This window comes from Leptodactylus fuscus, chromosome 6 (genome assembly GCF_031893055.1).
Source record: "Leptodactylus fuscus isolate aLepFus1 chromosome 6, aLepFus1.hap2, whole genome shotgun sequence".
NCBI lineage: Eukaryota > Metazoa > Chordata > Amphibia > Anura > Leptodactylidae > Leptodactylus > Leptodactylus fuscus.
Window position 1 is genome coordinate 174,826,837 of NC_134270.1, and position 22,490 is coordinate 174,849,326.

General features: G+C 28.3%; 1 protein-coding gene across 1 annotated transcript in view; it reads left to right on the forward strand.

Moving 5' to 3' along the window:
- Positions 1–22,490, forward strand: part of CD22 (CD22 molecule) — an 83,836-nt gene that overhangs the window by 40,418 nt on the left and 20,928 nt on the right. Inside the window, exon 12 of the mRNA XM_075279188.1 lies at positions 21,662–22,015. Within this exon, the coding sequence (XP_075135289.1) occupies positions 21,662–22,015 (354 nt within the window). The remainder of the gene's footprint in view (positions 1–21,661; positions 22,016–22,490) is intronic.

A 22,490-nucleotide genomic window follows, 5' to 3' on the forward strand; every position in this document is an offset into this window, starting at 1 on the left:
TATAACTACTATAATACTACCTCCTATGTACAAGAATACTACTCCTATGTACAAGAATATAACTACTATAATACTGCTCCTATGTACAAGAATATAACTACTATAATACTGCTCCTATGTACAAGAATATAACTACTATAATACTGCTCCTATGTACAAGAATATAACTACTATAATACTACCTCCTATGTACAAGAATATAACTACTATAATACTACCTCCTATGTACAAGAATATAACTACTATAATACTACCTCCTATGTACAAGAATACTACTCCTATGTACAAGAATATAACTACTATAATACTGCTCCTATGTACAAGAATATAACTACTATAATACTACTCCGATGTACAAGAATATAACTACTATAATACTACTCCTATGTACAAGAATATAACTACTATAATACTGCTCCTATGTACAAGAATATAACTACTATAATACTACTCCTATGTACAAGAATATAACTACTATAATACTGCTCCTATGTACAAGAATATAACTACTATAATACTACTCCTATGTACAAGAATATAACTACTATAATACTGCTCCTATGTACAAGAATATAACTACTATAATACTACTCCTATGTACAAGAATATAACTACTATAATACTACTCCTATGTACAAGAATACAACTACTATAATACTACCTACTATGTACAAGAATATAACTACTATAATACTGCTCCTATGTACAAGAATATAACTACTATAATACTACTCCTATGTACAAGAATACTACTCCTATGTACAAGAATATAACTACTATAATACTGCTCCTATGTACAAGAATATAACTACTATAATACTACTCCTATGTACAAGAATATAACTACTATAATACTACTCCTATGTACAAGAATATAACTACTATAATACTGCTCCTATGTACAAGAATATAACTACTATAATACTACCTACTATGTACAAGAATATAACTACTATAATACTACCTCCTATGTACAAGAATATAACTACTATAATACTACCTCCTATGTACAAGAATATAACTACTATAATACTACCTCCTATGTACAAGAATATAACTACTATAATACTGCTCCTATGTACAAGAATATAACTACTATAATACTACTCTGATGTACAAGAATATAACTACTATAATACTACTCCTATGTACAAGAATATAACTACTATAATACTGCTCCTATGTACAAGAATATAACTACTATAATACTACCTACTATGTACAAGAATATAACTACTATAATACTACTCCTATGTACAAGAATATAACTACTATAATACTGCTCCTATGTACAAGAATATAACTACTATAATACTACCTCCTATGTACAAGAATATAACTACTATAATACTACTCCTATGTACAAGAATATAACTACTATAATATTGCTCCTATGTACAAGAATATAACTACTATAATACTACCTCCTATGTACAAGAATACTACTCCTATGTACAAGAATATAACTACTATAATACTGCTCCTATGTACAAGAATATAACTACTATAATACTGCTCCTATGTACAAGAATATAACTACTATAATACTACCTCCTATGTACAAGAATATAACTACTATAATACTACCTCCTATGTACAAGAATATAACTACTATAATACTACCTCCTATGTACAAGAATACTACTCCTATGTATAAGAATATAACTACTATAATACTGCTCCTATGTACAAGAATATAACTACTATAATACTACTCCGATGTACAAGAATATAACTACTATAATACTACTCCTATGTACAAGAATATAACTACTATAATACTGCTCCTATGTACAAGAATATAACTACTATAATACTACTACTATGTACAAGAATATAACTACTATAATACTGCTCCTATGTACAAGAATATAACTACTATAATACTACTCCTATGTACAAGAATATAACTGCTATAATACTGCCCCCTATGTACAAGAATATAACTACTATAATACTACTCCTATGTACAAGAATATAACTACTATAATACTACTCCTATGTACAAGAATATAACTACTATAATACTGCTCCTATGTACAAGAATATAACTACTATAATACTACTCCTATGTAAAAGAATATAACTACTATAATACTACTCCTATGTACAAGAATATAACTACTATAATACTACTCCTATGTACAAGAATATAACTACTATAATACTACTCCTATGTACAAGAATATAACTACTATAATACTACTCCTATGTACAAGAATATAACTACTATAATACTACCTCCTATGTACAAGAATATAACTACTATAATACTGCTCCTATGTACAAGAATATAACTACTATAATACTACTCCTATGTAAAAGAATATAACTACTATAATACTACTCCTATGTACAAGAATATAACTACTATAATACTACCTCCTATGTACAAGAATATAACTACTATAATACTACTCCTATGTAAAAGAATATAACTACTATAATACTGCTCCTATGTACAAGAATATAACTACTATAATACTACTCCTATGTAAAAGAATATAACTACTATAATACTACTCCTATGTACAAGAATATAACTACTATAATACTGCTCCTATGTACAAGAATATAACTACTATAATACTACCTCCTATGTACAAGAATACTACTCCTATGTACAAGAATATAACTACTATAATACTGCTCCTATGTACAAGAATATAACTACTATAATACTGCTCCTATGTACAAGAATATAACTACTATAATACTACCTACTATGTACAAGAATATAACTATTATAATACTACTCCTATGTACAAGAATATAACTACTATAATACTACTCCTATGTACAAGAATATAACTACTATAATACTGCTCCTATGTACAAGAATATAACTACTATAATACTACCTCCTATGTACAAGAATACTACTCCTATGTACAAGAATATAACTACTATAATACTGCTCCTATGTACAAGAATATAACTACTATAATACTACTCCTATGTAGAAGAATATAACTACTATAATACTACTCCTATGTACAAGAATATAACTACTATAATACTGCTCCTATGTACAAGAATATAACTACTATAATACTACTACTATGTACAAGAATATAACTACTATAATACTGCTCCTATGTACAAGAATATAACTACTATAATACTACTCCTATGTACAAGAATATAACTGCTATAATACTGGCCCCTATGTACAAGAATATAACTACTATAATACTACTCCTATGTAAAAGAATATAACTACTATAATACTACTCCTATGTACAAGAATATAACTACTATAATACTACCTACTATGTACAAGAATATAACTACTATAATACTGCTCCTATGTACAAGAATATAACTACTATAATACTACCTCCTATGTACAAGAATATAACTACTATAATACTACCTCCTATGTACAAGAATATAACTACTATGATACTACCTCCTATGTACAAGAATACTACTCCTATGTATAAGAATATAACTACTATAATACTGCTCCTATGTACAAGAATATAACTGCTATAATACTGCCCCCTATGTACAAGAATATAACTACTATAATACTACTCCTATGTACAAGAATATAACTACTATAATACTACTCCTATGTACAAGAATATAACTACTATAATACTACCTACTATGTACAAGAATATAACTACTATAATACTGCTCCTATGTACAAGAATATAACTACTATAATACTACCTCCTATGTACAAGAATATAACTACTATAATACTACTCCTATGTACAAGAATATAACTACTATAATACTACTCCTATGTACAAGAATATAACTACTATAATACTGCTCCTATGTACAAGAATATAACTACTATAATACTACTCCTATGTACAAGAATATAACTACTATAATACTACTCCTATGTACAAGAATATAACTACTATAATACTGCTCCTATGTACAAGAATATAACTACTATAATACTACCTCCTATGTACAAGAATACTACTCCTATGTACAAGAATATAACTACTATAATACTGCTCCTATGTACAAGAATATAACTACTATAATACTACTCCTATGTACAAGAATATAACTACTATAATACTGCTCCTATGTACAAGAATATAACTACTATAATACTACCTCCTATGTACAAGAATACTACTCCTATGTACAAGAATATAACTACTATAATACTGCTCCTATGTACAAGAATATAACTACTATAATACTACCTCCTATGTACAAGAATACTACTCCTATGTACAAGAATATAACTACTATAATACTGCTCCTATGTACAAGAATATAACTACTATAATACTACTCCTATGTAGAAGAATATAACTACTGTAATACCACTCCTATGTACAAGAATATAACTACTATAATACTGCTCCTATGTACAAGAATATAACTACTATAATACTACTACTATGTACAAGAATATAACTACTATAATACTGCTCCTATGTACAAGAATATAACTACTATAATACTACTCCTATGTACAAGAATATAACTGCTATAATACTGGCCCCTATGTACAAGAATATAACTACTATAATACTACTCCTATGTAAAAGAATATAACTACTATAATACTGCTCCTATGTACAAGAATATAACTACTATAATACTGCTCCTATGTACAAGAATATAACTACTATAATACTACTCCTATGTACAAGAATATAACTACTATAATACTGCTCCTATGTACAAGAATATAACTACTATAATACTACCTCCTATGTACAAGAATACTACTCCTATGTACAAGAATATAACTACTATAATACTGCTCTAATGTACAAGAATATAACTACTATAATACTACCTCCTATGTACAAGAATACTACTCCTATGTACAAGAATATAACTACTATAATACTGCTCCTATGTACAAGAATATAACTACTATAATACTACTCCTATGTAGAAGAATATAACTACTGTAATACCACTCCTATGTACAAGAATATAACTACTATAATACTGCTCCTATGTACAAGAATATAACTACTATAATACTACTACTATGTACAAGAATATAACTACTATAATACTGCTCCTATGTACAAGAATATAACTACTATAATACTACTCCTATGTACAAGAATATAACTGCTATAATACTGGCCCCTATGTACAAGAATATAACTACTATAATACTACTCCTATGTAAAAGAATATAACTACTATAATACTACTCCTATGTACAAGAATATAACTACTATAATACTGGCCCCTATGTACAAGAATATAACTACTATAATACTACTCCTATGTAAAAGAATATAACTACTATAATACTACTCCTATGTACAAGAATATAACTACTATAATACTGGCCCCTATGTACAAGAATATAACTACTATAATACTACTCCTATGTAAAAGAATATAACTACTATAATACTTCTCCTATGTACAAGAATATAACTACTATAATACTGGCCCCTATGTACAAGAATATAACTACTATAATACTACTCCTATGTAAAAGAATATAACTACTATAATACTGCTCCTATGTACAAGAATATAACTACTATAATACTACTACTATGTACAAGAATATAACTACTGTAGTACTACTCCTATGTACAAGAATATAACTACTATAATACTACTACTATGTACAAGAATATAACTACTATAATACTGCTCCTATGTACAAGAATATAACTACTATAATACTACTCATATGTACAAGAATATAACTGCTATAATACTGGCCCCTATGTACAAGAATATAACTACTATAATACTACTCCTATGTAAAAGAATATAACTACTATAATACTACTCCTATGTACAAGAATATAACTACTATAATACTACCTACTATGTACAAGAATATAACTACTATAATACTGCTCCTATGTACAAGAATATAACTACTATAATACTACCTACTATGTACAAGAATATAACTACTATAATACTACCTCCTATGTACAAGAATATAACTACTATAATACTACTCCTATGTAAAAGAATATAACTACTATAATACTACTCCTATGTACAAGAATATAACTGCTATAATACTGGCCCCTATGTACAAGAATATAACTACTATAATACTACTCCTATGTACAAGAATACTACTCCTATGTACAAGAATATAACTACTATAATACTGCTCCTATGTACAAGAATATAACTACTATAATACTGCTCCTATGTACAAGAATATAACTACTATAATACTGCTCCTATGTACAAGAATATAACTACTATAATACTACCTCCTATGTACAAGAATATAACTACTATAATACTACCTCCTATGTACAAGAATATAACTACTATAATACTACCTCCTATGTACAAGAATACTACTCCTATGTACAAGAATATAACTACTATAATACTGCTCCTATGTACAAGAATATAACTACTATAATACTATCTCCTATGTACAAGAATACTATTCCTATGTACAAGAATATAACTACTATAATACTGCTCCTATGTACAAGAATATAACTACTATAATACTACTCCTATGTACAAGAATATAACTACTATAATACTACTCCTATGTACAAGAATATAACTACTATAATACTGCTCCTATGTACAAGAATATAACTACTATAATACTACCTACTATGTACAAGAATATAACTACTATAATACTACCTCCTATGTACAAGAATACTACTCCTATGTACAAGAATATAACTACTATAATACTGCTCCTATGTACAAGAATATAACTACTATAATACTGCTCCTATGTACAAGAATATAACTACTATAATACTGCTCCTATGTACAAGAATATAACTACTATAATACTACCTCCTATGTACAAGAACATAACTACTATAATACTACCTCCTATGTACAAGAATATAACTACTATAATACTACCTCCTATGTACAAGAATACTACTCCTATGTACAAGAATATAACTACTATAATACTGCTCCTATGTACAAGAATATAACTACTATAATACTACTCCGATGTACAAGAATATAACTACTATAAAACTACTCCTATGTACAAGAATATAACTACTATAATACTGCTCCTATGTACAAGAATATAACTACTATAATACTACCTACTATGTACAAGAATATAACTACTATAATACTACCTCCTATGTACAAGAATACTACTCCTATGTACAAGAATATAACTACTATAATACTGCTCCTATGTACAGGAATATAACTACTATAATACTGCTCCTATGTACAAGAATATAACTACTATAATACTGCTCCTATGTACAAGAATATAACTACTATAATACTACTCCTATGTACAAGAATATAACTACTATAATACTACCTCCTATGTACAAGAATATAACTACTATAATACTACCTCCTATGTACAAGAATACTACTCCTATGTACAAGAATATAACTACTATAATACTGCTCCTATGTACAAGAATATAACTACTATAATACTACTCCGATGTACAAGAATATAACTACTATAATACTACTCCTATGTACAAGAATATAACTACTATAATACTGCTCCTATGTACAAGAATATAACTACTATAATAGTACTCCTATGTACAAGAATATAACTACTATAATACTGCTCCTATGTACAAGAATATAACTACTATAATACTACTCCTATGTACAAGAATATAACTACTCTAATACTGCTCCTATGTACAAGAATATAACTACTATAATACTACTCCTATGTACAAGAATATAACTACTATAATACTACTCCTATGTACAAGAATACAACTACTATAATACTACCTACTATATACAAGAATATAGCTACTATAATACTGCTCCTATGTACAAGAATATAACTACTATAATACTACTCCTATGTACAAGAATACTACTCCTATGTACAAGAATATAACTACTATAATACTGCTCCTATGTACAAGAATATAACTACTATAATATTACTCCTATGTACAAGAATATAACTACTATAATACTACTCCTATGTACAAGAATATAACTACTATAATACTGCTCCTATGTACAAGAATATAACTACTATAATACTACCTACTATGTACAAGAATATAACTACTATAATACTACTCCTATGTACAAGAATATAACTACTATAATACTGCTCCTATGTACAAGAATATAACTACTATAATACTACCTCCTATGTACAAGAATATAACTACTATAATACTACTCCTATGTACAAGAATATAACTACTATAATACTACTCCTATGTACAAGAATATAACTACTATAATACTACTCCTATGTACAAGAATATAACTACTATAATACTGCTCCTATGTACAAGAATATAACTACTATAATACTACCTCCTATGTACAAGAATATAACTACTATAATACTACCTCCTATGTACAAGAATATAACTACTATAATACTACCTCCTATGTACAAGAATACTACTCCTATGTATAAGAATATAACTACTATAATACTGCTCCTATGTACAAGAATATAACTACTATAATACTACTCCGATGTACAAGAATATAACTACTATAATACTACTCCTATGTACAAGAATATAACTACTATAATACTGCTCCTATGTACAAGAATATAACTACTATAATACTACTACTATGTACAAGAATATAACTACTATAATACTGCTCCTATGTACAAGAATATAACTACTATAATACTACTCCTATGTACAAGAATATAAATGCTACAATACTGCCCCCTATGTACAAGAATATAACTACTATAATACTACTCCTATGTACAAGAATATAACTACTATAATACTACTCCTATGTACAAGAATATAACTACTATAATACTACTCCTATGTACAAGAATATAACTACTATAATACTGCCCCTATGTACAAGAATATAACTACTATAATACTGCTCCTATGTACAAGAATATAACTACTATAATACTACCTACTATGTACAAGAATATAACTACTATAATACTACCTCCTATGTACAAGAATACTACTCCTATGTACAAGAATATAACTACTATAATACTACTCCTATGTACAAGAATATAACTACTATAATACTGCTCCTATGTACAAGAATATAACTACTATAATACTGCTCCTATGTACAAGAATATAACTACTATAATACTACCTCCGATGTACAAGAATATAACTACTATAATACTACCTCCTATGTACAAGAATATAACTACTATAATACTACCTCCTATGTACAAGAATACTACTCCTATGTATAAGAATATAACTACTATAATACTGCTCCTATGTACAAGAATATAACTACTATAATACTACTCCGATGTACAAGAATATAACTACTATAATACTACTCCTATGTACAAGAATATAACTACTATAATACTGCTCCTATGTACAAGAATATAACTACTATAATACTACTACTATGTACAAGAATATAACTACTATAATACTGCTCCTATGTACAAGAATATAACTACTATAATACTACTCCTATGTACAAGAATATAACTGCTATAATACTGCCCCCTATGTACAAGAATATAACTACTATAATACTACTCCTATGTACAAGAATATAACTACTATAATACTACTCCTATGTACAAGAATATAACTACTATAATACTGCTCCTATGTACAAGAATATAACTACTATAATACTACTCCTATGTACAAGAATATAACTACTATAATACTACTCCTATGTACAAGAATATAACTACTATAATACTGCTCCTATGTACAAGAATATAACTACTATAATACTACCTACTATGTACAAGAATATAACTACTATAATACTACTCCTATGTACAAGAATATAACTACTATAATACTACTCCTATGTACATGAACATAACTACTATAATACTGCTCCTATGTACAAGAATATAACTACTATAATACTACCTCCTATGTACAAGAATACTACTCCTATGTACAAGAATATAACTACTATAATACTGCTCCTATGTACAAGAATATAACTACTATAATACTACTCCTATGTAGAAGAATATAACTACTATAATACTACTCCTATGTACAAGAATATAACTACTATAATACTGCTCCTATGTACAAGAATATAACTACTATAATACTACTACTATGTACAAGAATATAACTACTATAATACTGCTCCTATGTACAAGAATATAACTACTATAATACTACTCCTATGTACAAGAATATAACTGCTATAATACTGGCCCCTATGTACAAGAATATAACTACTATAATACTACTCCTATGTAAAAGAATATAACTACTATAATACTACTCCTATGTACAAGAATATAACTACTATAATACTACCTACTATGTACAAGAATATAACTACTATAATACTGCTCCTATGTACAAGAATATAACTACTATAATACTACCTCCTATGTACAAGAATATAACTACTATAATACTACCTCCTATGTACAAGAATATAACTACTATAATACTACCTCCTATGTACAAGAATACTACTCCTATGTATAAGAATATAACTACTATAATACTGCTCCTATGTACAAGAATATAACTACTATAATACTACTCCGATGTACAAGAATATAACTACTATAATACTACTCCTATGTACAAGAATATAACTACTATAATACTGCTCCTATGTACAAGAATATAACTACTATAATACTACTACTATGTACAAGAATATAACTACTATAATACTACTCCTATGTACAAGAATATAACTGCTATAATACTGCCCCCTATGTACAAGAATATAACTACTATAATACTACTCCTATGTACAAGAATATAACTACTATAATACTACTCCTATGTACAAGAATATAACTACTATAATACTACCTACTATGTACAAGAATATAACTACTATAATACTGCTCCTATGTACAAGAATATAACTACTATAATACTACCTCCTATGTACAAGAATATAACTACTATAATACTACTCCTATGTACAAGAATATAACTACTATAATACTACTCCTATGTACAAGAATATAACTACTATAATACTGCTCCTATGTACAAGAATATAACTACTATAATACTACTCCTATGTACAAGAATATAACTACTATAATACTACTCCTATGTACAAGAATATAACTACTATAATACTGCTCCTATGTACAAGAATATAACTACTATAATACTACCTCCTATGTACAAGAATACTACTCCTATGTACAAGAATATAACTACTATAATACTGCTCCTATGTACAAGAATATAACTACTATAATACTACTCCTATGTACAAGAATATAACTACTATAATACTGCTCCTATGTACAAGAATATAACTACTATAATACTACCTCCTATGTACAAGAATACTACTCCTATGTACAAGAATATAACTACTATAATACTGCTCCTATGTACAAGAATATAACTACTATAATACTACTCCTATGTAGAAGAATATAACTACTGTAATACTACTCCTATGTACAAGAATATAACTACTATAATACTGCTCCTATGTACAAGAATATAACTACTATAATACTACTACTATGTACAAGAATATAACTACTATAATACTGCTCCTATGTACAAGAATATAACTACTATAATACTACTCCTATGTACAAGAATATAACTGCTATAATACTGGCCCCTATGTACAAGAATATAACTACTATAATACTACTCCTATGTAAAAGAATATAACTACTATAATACTACTCCTATGTACAAGAATATAACTACTATAATACTGGCCCCTATGTACAAGAATATAACTACTATAATACTACTCCTATGTAAAAGAATATAACTACTATAATACTACTCCTATGTACAAGAATATAACTGCTATAATACTGGCCCCTATGTACACGAATATAACTACTATAATACTACTCCTATGTAAAAGAATATAACTACTATAATACTGCTCCTATGTACAAGAATATAACTACTATAATACTACTCTGATGTACAAGAATATAACTACTATAATACTACTCCTATGTACAAGAATATAACTACTATAATACTGCTCCTATGTACAAGAATATAACTACTATAATACTACCTACTATGTACAAGAATATAACTACTATAATACTACTCCTATGTACAAGAATATAACTACTATAATACTGCTCCTATGTACAAGAATATAACTACTATAATACTACCTCCTATGTACAAGAATATAACTACTATAATACTACTCCTATGTACAAGAATATAACTACTATAATATTGCTCCTATGTACAAGAATATAACTACTATAATACTACCTCCTATGTACAAGAATACTACTCCTATGTACAAGAATATAACTACTATAATACTGCTCCTATGTACAAGAATATAACTACTATAATACTACTCCTATGTACAAGAATATAACTACTATAATACTACTCCTACGTACAAGAATATAACTACTATAATACTGTTCCTATGTACAAGAATATAACTACTATAATACTACCTACTATGTACAAGAATATAACTACTATAATACTACCTCCTATGTACAAGTATACTACTCCTATGTACAAGAATATAACTACTATAATACTGCTCCTATGTACAAGAATATAACTACTATAATACTGCTCCTATGTACAAGAATATAACTACTATAATACTGCTCCTATGTACAAGAATATAACTACTATAATACTACCTCCTATGTACAAGAATATAACTACTATAATACTACCTCCTATGTACAAGAATATAACTACTATAATACTACCTCCTATGTACAAGAATACTACTCCTATGTATAAGAATATAACTACTATAATACTGCTCCTATGTACAAGAATATAACTACTATAATACTACTCCGATGTACAAGAATATAACTACTATAATACTACTCCTATGTACAAGAATATAACTACTATAATACTGCTCCTATGTACAAGAATATAACTACTATAATACTACTACTATGTACAAGAATATAACTACTATAATACTGCTCCTATGTACAAGAATATAACTACTATAATACTACTCCTATGTACAAGAATATAAATGCTACAATACTGCCCCCTATGTACAAGAATATAACTACTATAATACTACTCCTATGTACAAGAATATAACTACTATAATACTACTCCTATGTACAAGAATATAACTACTATAATACTACTCCTATGTACAAGAATATAACTACTATAATACTGCCCCTATGTACAAGAATATAACTACTATAATACTGCTCCTATGTACAAGAATATAACTACTATAATACTACCTACTATGTACAAGAATATAACTACTATAATACTACCTCCTATGTACAAGAATACTACTCCTATGTACAAGAATATAACTACTATAATACTACTCCTATGTACAAGAATATAACTACTATAATACTGCTCCTATGTACAAGAATATAACTACTATAATACTGCTCCTATGTACAAGAATATAACTACTATAATACTACCTCCTATGTACAAGAATATAACTACTATAATACTACCTCCTATGTACAAGAATACTACTCCTATGTATAAGAATATAACTACTATAATACTGCTCCTATGTACAAGAATATAACTACTATAATACTACTCCGATGTACAAGAATATAACTACTATAATACTACTCCTATGTACAAGAATATAACTACTATAATACTGCTCCTATGTACAAGAATATAACTACTATAATACTACTACTATGTACAAGAATATAACTACTATAATACTGCTCCTATGTACAAGAATATAACTACTATAATACTACTCCTATGTACAAGAATATAACTGCTATAATACTGCCCCCTATGTACAAGAATATAACTACTATAATACTACTCCTATGTACAAGAATATAACTACTATAATACTACTCCTATGTACAAGAATATAACTACTATAATACTGCTCCTATGTACAAGAATATAACTACTATAATACTACTCTTATGTACAAGAATATAACTACTATAATACTACTCCTATGTACAAGAATATAACTACTATAATACTGCTCCTATGTACAAGAATATAACTACTATAATACTACCTCCTATGTACAAGAATACTACTCCTATGTACAAGAATATAACTACTATAATACTGCTCCTATGTACAAGAATATAACTACTATAATACTGCTCCTATGTACAAGAATATAACTACTATAATACTACCTACTATGTACAAGAATATAACTACTATAATACTACTCCTATGTACAAGAATATAACTACTATAATACTGCTCCTATGTACATGAATATAACTACTATAATACTGCTCCTATGTACAAGAATATAACTACTATAATACTGCTCCTATGTACAAGAATATAACTACTATAATACTACCTACTATGTACAAGAATATAACTACTATAATACTACTCCTATGTACAAGAATATAACTACTATAATACTACTCCTATGTACATGAATATAACTACTATAATACTACTCCTATGTACAAGAATATAACTACTATAATACTGCTCCTATGTACAAGAATATAACTACTATAATACTACTCCTATGTAGAAGAATATAACTACTATAATACTACTCCTATGTACAAGAATATAACTACTATAATACTGCTCCTATGTACAAGAATATAACTACTATAATACTACTACTATGTACAAGAATATAACTACTATAATACTGGCCCCTATGTACAAGAATATAACTACTATAATACTACTCCTATGTAAAAGAATATAACTACTATAATACTACTCCTATGTACAAGAATATAACTACTATAATACTACCTACTATGTACAAGAATATAACTACTATAATACTGCTCCTATGTACAAGAATATAACTACTATAATACTACCTCCTATGTACAAGAATATAACTACTATAATACTACCTCCTATGTACAAGAATATAACTACTATAATACTACCTCCTATGTACAAGAATACTACTCCTATGTATAAGAATATAACTACTATAATACTGCTCCTATGTACAAGAATATAACTACTATAATACTACTCCGATGTACAAGAATATAACTACTATAATACTACTCCTATGTACAAGAATAGAACTACTATAATACTGCTCCTATGTACAAGAATATAACTACTATAATACTACTACTATGTACAAGAATATAACTACTATAATACTGCTCCTATGTACAAGAATGTAACTACTATAATACTACTCCTATGTACAAGAATATAACTGCTATAATACTGCCCCCTATGTACAAGAATATAACTACTATAATACTACTCCTATGTACAAGAATATAACTACTATAATACTACTCCTATGTACAAGAATATAACTACTATAATACTACCTACTATGTACAAGAATATAATTACTATAATACTGCTCCTATGTACAAGAATATAACTACTATAATACTACCTCCTATGTACAAGAATATAACTACTATAATACTACTCCTATGTACAAGAATATAACTACTATAATACTACTCCTATGTACAAGAATATAACTACTATAATACTGCTCCTATGTACAAGAATATAACTACTATAATACTACTCCTATGTACAAGAATATAACTACTATAATACTACTCCTATGTACAAGAATATAACTACTATAATACTGCTCCTATGTACAAGAATATAACTACTATAATACTACCTCCTATGTACAAGAATACTACTCCTATGTACAAGAATATAACTACTATAATACTGCTCCTATGTACAAGAATATAACTACTATAATACTACTCCTATGTACAAGAATATAACTACTATAATACTGCTCCTATGTACAAGAATATAACTACTATAATACTACCTCCTATGTACAAGAATACTACTCCTATGTACAAGAATATAACTACTATAATACTGCTCCTATGTACAAGAATATAACTACTATAATACTACCTCCTATGTACAAGAATACTACTCCTATGTACAAGAATATAACTACTATAATACTGCTCCTATGTACAAGAATATAACTACTATAATACTACTCCTATGTAGAAGAATATAACTACTGTAATACTACTCCTATGTACAAGAATATAACTACTATAATACTGCTCCTATGTACAAGAATATAACTACTATAATACTACTACTATGTACAAGAATATAACTACTATAATACTGCTCCTATGTACAAGAATATAACTACTATAATACTACTCCTATGTACAAGAATATAACTGCTATAATACTGGCCCCTATGTACAAGAATATAACTACTATAATACTACTCCTATGTAAAAGAATATAACTACTATAATACTACTCCTATGTACAAGAATATAACTACTATAATACTGGCCCCTATGTACAAGAATATAACTACTATAATACTACTCCTATGTAAAAGAATATAACTACTATAATACTACTCCTATGTACAAGAATATAACTGCTATAATACTGGCCCCTATGTACACGAATATAACTACTATAATACTACTCCTATGTAAAAGAATATAACTACTATAATACTGCTCCTATGTACAAGAATATAACTACTATAATACTACTACTATGTACAAGAATATAACTACTGTAATACTACTCCTATGTACAAGAATATAACTACTATAATACTACTACTATGTACAAGAATATAACTACTATAATACTGCTCCTATGTACAAGAATATAACTACTATAATACTACTCCTATGTACAAGAATATAACTGCTATAATACTGGCCCCTATGTACAAGAATATAACTACTATAATACTACTCCTATGTAAAAGAATATAACTACTATAATACTACTCCTATGTACAAGAATATAACTACTATAATACTACCTACTATGTACAAGAATATAACTACTATAATACTGCTCCTATGTACAAGAATATAACTACTATAATACTACCTACTATGTACAAGAATATAACTACTATAATACTACCTCCTATGTACAAGAATATAACTACTATAATACTACTCCTATGTAAAAGAATATAACTACTATAATACTACTCCTATGTACAAGAATATAACTGCTATAATACTGGCCCCTATGTACAAGAATATAACTACTATAATACTACTCCTATGTAAAAGAATATAACTACTATAATACTGCTCCTATGTACAAGAATATAACTACTATAATACTACTACTATGTACAAGAATATAACTACTATAATACTGCTCCTATGTACAAGAATATAACTACTATAATACTACTCCTATGTACAAGAATATAACTGCTATAATACTGCCCCCTATGTACAAGAATATAACTACTATAATACTACTCCTATGTACAAGAATATAACTACTATAATACTGCCCCCTATGTACAAGAATATAACTACTATAATACTACTCCTATGTACAAGAATATAACTACTATAATACTACTCCTATGTACAAGAATATAACTACTATAATACTACCTACTATGTACAAGAATATAACTACTATAATACTGCTCCTATGTACAAGAATATAACTACTATAATACTACCTCCTATGTACAAGAATATAACTACTATAATACTACTCCTATGTACAAGAATATAACTACTATAATACTACTCCTATGTACAAGAATATAACTACTATAATACTGCTCCTATGTACAAGAATATAACTACTATAATACTACTCCTATGTACAAGAATATAACTACTATAATACTACTCCTATGTACAAGAATATAACTACTATAATACTGCTCCTATGTACAAGAATATAACTACTATAATACTACCTCCTATGTACAAGAATACTACTCCTATGTACAAGAATATAACTACTATAATACTGCTCTTATGTACAAGAATATAACTACTATAATACTGCTCCTATGTACAAGAATATAACTACTATAATACTACCTACTATGTACAAGAATATAACTACTATAATACTACTCCTATGTACAAGAATATAACTACTATAATACTACTCCTATGTACAAGAATATAACTACTATAATACTGCTCCTATGTACAAGAATATAACTACTATAATACTACCTCCTATGTACAAGAATACTACTCCTATGTACAAGAATATAACTACTATAATACTGCTCCTATGTACAAGAATATAACTACTATAATACTACTCCTATGTACAAGAATATAACTACTATAATACTACTCCTATGTACAAGAATATAACTACTATAATACTGCTCCTATGTACAAGAATATAACTACTATAATACTACTACTATGTACAAGAATATAACTACTATAATACTGCTCCTATGTACAAGAATATAACTACTATAATACTACTCCTATGTACAAGAATATAACTGCTATAATACTGGCCCCTATGTACAAGAATATAACTACTATAATACTACTCCTATGTAAAAGAATATAACTACTATAATACTACTCCTATGTACAAGAATATAACTACTATAATACTACCTACTATGTACAAGAATATAACTACTATAATACTGCTCCTATGTACAAGAATATAACTACTATAATATTACCTACTATGTACAAGAATATAACTACTATAATACTACTCCTATGTACAAGAATATAACTACTATAATACTACTCCTATGTACAAGAATATAACTACTATAATACTACTCCTATGTACAAGAATATAACTACTATAATACTACTCCTATGTACAAGAATATAACTACTATAATACTACTCCTATGTACAAGAATATAACTACTATAATACTACCTCCTATGTACAAGAATATAACTACTATAATACTACTCCTATGTACAAGAATATAACTACTATAATACTGCTCCTATGTACAAGAATATAGCTACTATAATACTACTCCTATGTACAAGAATATAACTACTATAATACTACTCCTATGTACAAGAATATAACTACTATAATACTACCTACTATGTACAAGAATATAACTACTATAATACTGCTCCTATGTACAAGAATATAACTACTATATTGCTGCTCCTATGTACAAGAATATAACTACTATAATACTACCTCCTATGTACAAGAATATAACTACTATAATACTACTCCTATGTACAAGAATATAACTACTATAATACTGCTCCTATGTACAAGAATATAACTACTATAATACTGCTCCTATGTACAAGAATATAACTACTATAATACTACCTACTATGTACAAGAATATAACTACTATAATACTACCTCCTATGTACAAGAATACTACTCCTATGTACAAGAATATATCTACTATAATACTGCTCCTATGTACAAGAATATAACTACTATAATACTACCTCCTATGTACAAGAATACTACTCCTATGTACAAGAATATAACTACTATAATACTGCTCCTATGTACAAGAATATAACTACTATAATACTACTCCTATGTACAAGAATATAACTACTATAATACTGCCTCCTATGTACAAGAATATAACTACTATAATACTACCTCCTATGTACAAGAATATAACTACTATAATACTACCTCCTATGTACAAGAATATAACTACTATAATACTACTCCTATGTACAAGAATATAACTACTATAATACTGCTCCTATGTACAAGAATATAACTACTATAATACTACTACTATGTACAAGAATATAACTACTATAATACTGCTCCTATGTACAAGAATATAACTACTATAATACTACTCCTATGTACAAGAATATAACTGCTATAATACTGGCCCCTATGTACAAGAATATAACTACTATAATACTACTCCTATGTACAAGAATATAACTACTATAATACTACCTACTATGTACAAGAATATAACTTCTATAATACTGCTGCTATGTACAAGAATATAACTACTATAATACTACCTACTATGTACAAGAATATAACTACTATAGTACTACCTCCTATGTACAAGAATATAACTACTATAATACTACTCCTATGTACAAGAATATAACTACTATAATACTACTCCTATGTACAAGAATATAACTACTATAATACTACCTACTATGTACAAGAATATAACTTCTATAATACTGCTGCTATGTACAAGAATATAACTACTATAATACTACCTACTATGTACAAGAATATAACTACTATAGTACTACCTCCTATGTACAAGAATATAACTACTATAATACTACTCCTATGTACAAGAATATAACTACTATAATACTACTCCTATGTACAAGAATATAACTACTATAATACTACTCCTATGTACAAGAATATAACTACTATAATACTGCTCCTATGTACAAGAATATAACTACTATAATACTACCTCCTATGTACAAGAATATAACTACTATAATACTACCTCCTATGTACAAGAATATAACTACTATAATACTACTCCTATGTACAAGAATATAACTACTATAATACTACTCCTATGTACAAGAATATAACTACTATAATACTGCTCCTATGTACAAGAATATAACTACTATAATACTACTCCTATGTACAAGAATATAACTACTATAATACTACTACTATGTACAAGAATATAACTACTATAATACTACCTCCTATGTACAAGAATATAACTACTATAATACTGCTCCTATGTACAAGAATATAACTACTATAATACTACATCCTATGTACAAGAATATAACTACTATAATACTACTCCTATGTACAAGAATATAACTACTATAATACTACTCCTATGTACAAGAATATAACTACTATAATACTGCTCCTATGTACAAGAATATAACTACTATAATACTACTCCTATGTACAAGAATATAACTACTATAATACTACTACTATGTACAAGAATATAACTACTATAATACTACCTCCTATGTACAAGAATATAACTACTATAATACTGCTCCTATGTACAAGAATATAACTACTATAATACTACCTCCTATGTACAAGAATATAACTACTATAATACTGCTCCTATGTACAAGAATATAACTACTATAATACTACTACTATGTACAAGAATATAACTACTATAATACTACCTCCTATGTACAAGAATATAACTACTATAATACTGCTCCTATGTACAAGAATATAACTACTATAATACTACCTCCTATGTACAAGAATATAACTACTATAATACTGCTCCTATGTACAAGAATATAACTACTATAATACTACCTCCTATGTACAAGAATATAACTACTATAATACTACTCCTATGTACAAGAATATAACTACTATAATACTACTCCTATGTACAAGAATATAACTACTATAATACTACCTCCTATGTACAAGAATATAACTACTATAATACTGCTCCTATGTACAAGAATATAACTACTATAATACTACCTCCTATGTACAAGAATATAACTACTATAATACTACTCCTATGTTTACTCTATGACCTCTTAAGGTTGCTCACTTTGTCAGGGGGGCTTTACTTGTATGAGCGTTTAATAGAACAGGATCTGTAGACATCTATATAGAATCAGCACACGATGGTGTAATAGGAGTGCACTCTTTGACGCTATAGTAGTATCTTGAGCCTCTGCGTGGTTGTTTTTACCTGGCACTAACATTGACCTATAAGGCTGTGTTCATACTTGAGTTATTTGCCAGTTTTGGACCTGTAACTGGCCAAATAAGTGAGGTGTGCAGCATTACTAAGAGCGAAGCCTGTCATGTGCGTGTCATACTGACTCACTGTATTGTTTCACTACCACAGCAGAATCCCCATGTGTGTTACTGCATGGCTCAGTTTGGCTATATTTACTGTACTATACTACACACGCTACTATATATACTTATACTATATATACTTTTTCCAATTTTGGCTCATGTCTAGACTAGATGTTACATTTTGTACCAGATATGTGTTTTTATTGATACAAAGTGGCAATAGATAAGCGCCTATGTTCTTTTGTCTTCTAGATAGCAATGTCAATCTTGCGAGCAGTGTCACCGCCTGGAAAGGTTCCTGCGCCATCCTACCATGTAAAATTACTTCTTATAGAGACATTGACAATTACACTTGGTTTTATAATGCAAAATATGATCATACAACAAAGGATTTTACAGGAACAATCATTTATCAAAGATCAATACTCAAAAAGCGGGACATATCCTCTACTAAGAGAGTACAATACTTAGGAAAGACCGACAAGGACTGCACCATCCTACTGACCGGCCTTCAGGTAGAAGACTCGGGAGAATATTCTCTGAGGCTTGTGGACAAAGATACCTGGAAATGGATGTCTAAGAATAACCTAAGTCTCCTGGTGACTGGTAAGTTTGTGTTCTAATTGCAAATATAAGAAATGTATTTTATATTTGCCACAAAAATTTGTTACAAATTTTGCAAAAATTTAAGATTCTGCCAAACTTTTTCCAAAATTTTTTGGGTTCACCTCATACAAATCCAGCAGAATAACTAACCGCCATTTTGCTGTATTTTTAGGTCGCAGTGAAGGTGTGTAGAAATTTTTGTAGAACCCATTTGCACATCTTTCCCAGCCTCCACCAACCTCTAGTGTTTCGGTCTTCGTCCTGGACAATCCACCGCATGACCGCACAGTTGGTTCACAGTTGGTAATACGTTCGAGGAGACCCCACAAACGGACTACCAAATGCATTTGCAAGCGGTGTGCAGTGAAAGCACACGGACCCCATAGACTATAACGGGGTCCGTGTTCTTGTCGCAAGATCTCCGCGTGAGTCATGCGGAGAGGAAAGCAGATTGCAAAGTACTTTCCTGTCCATT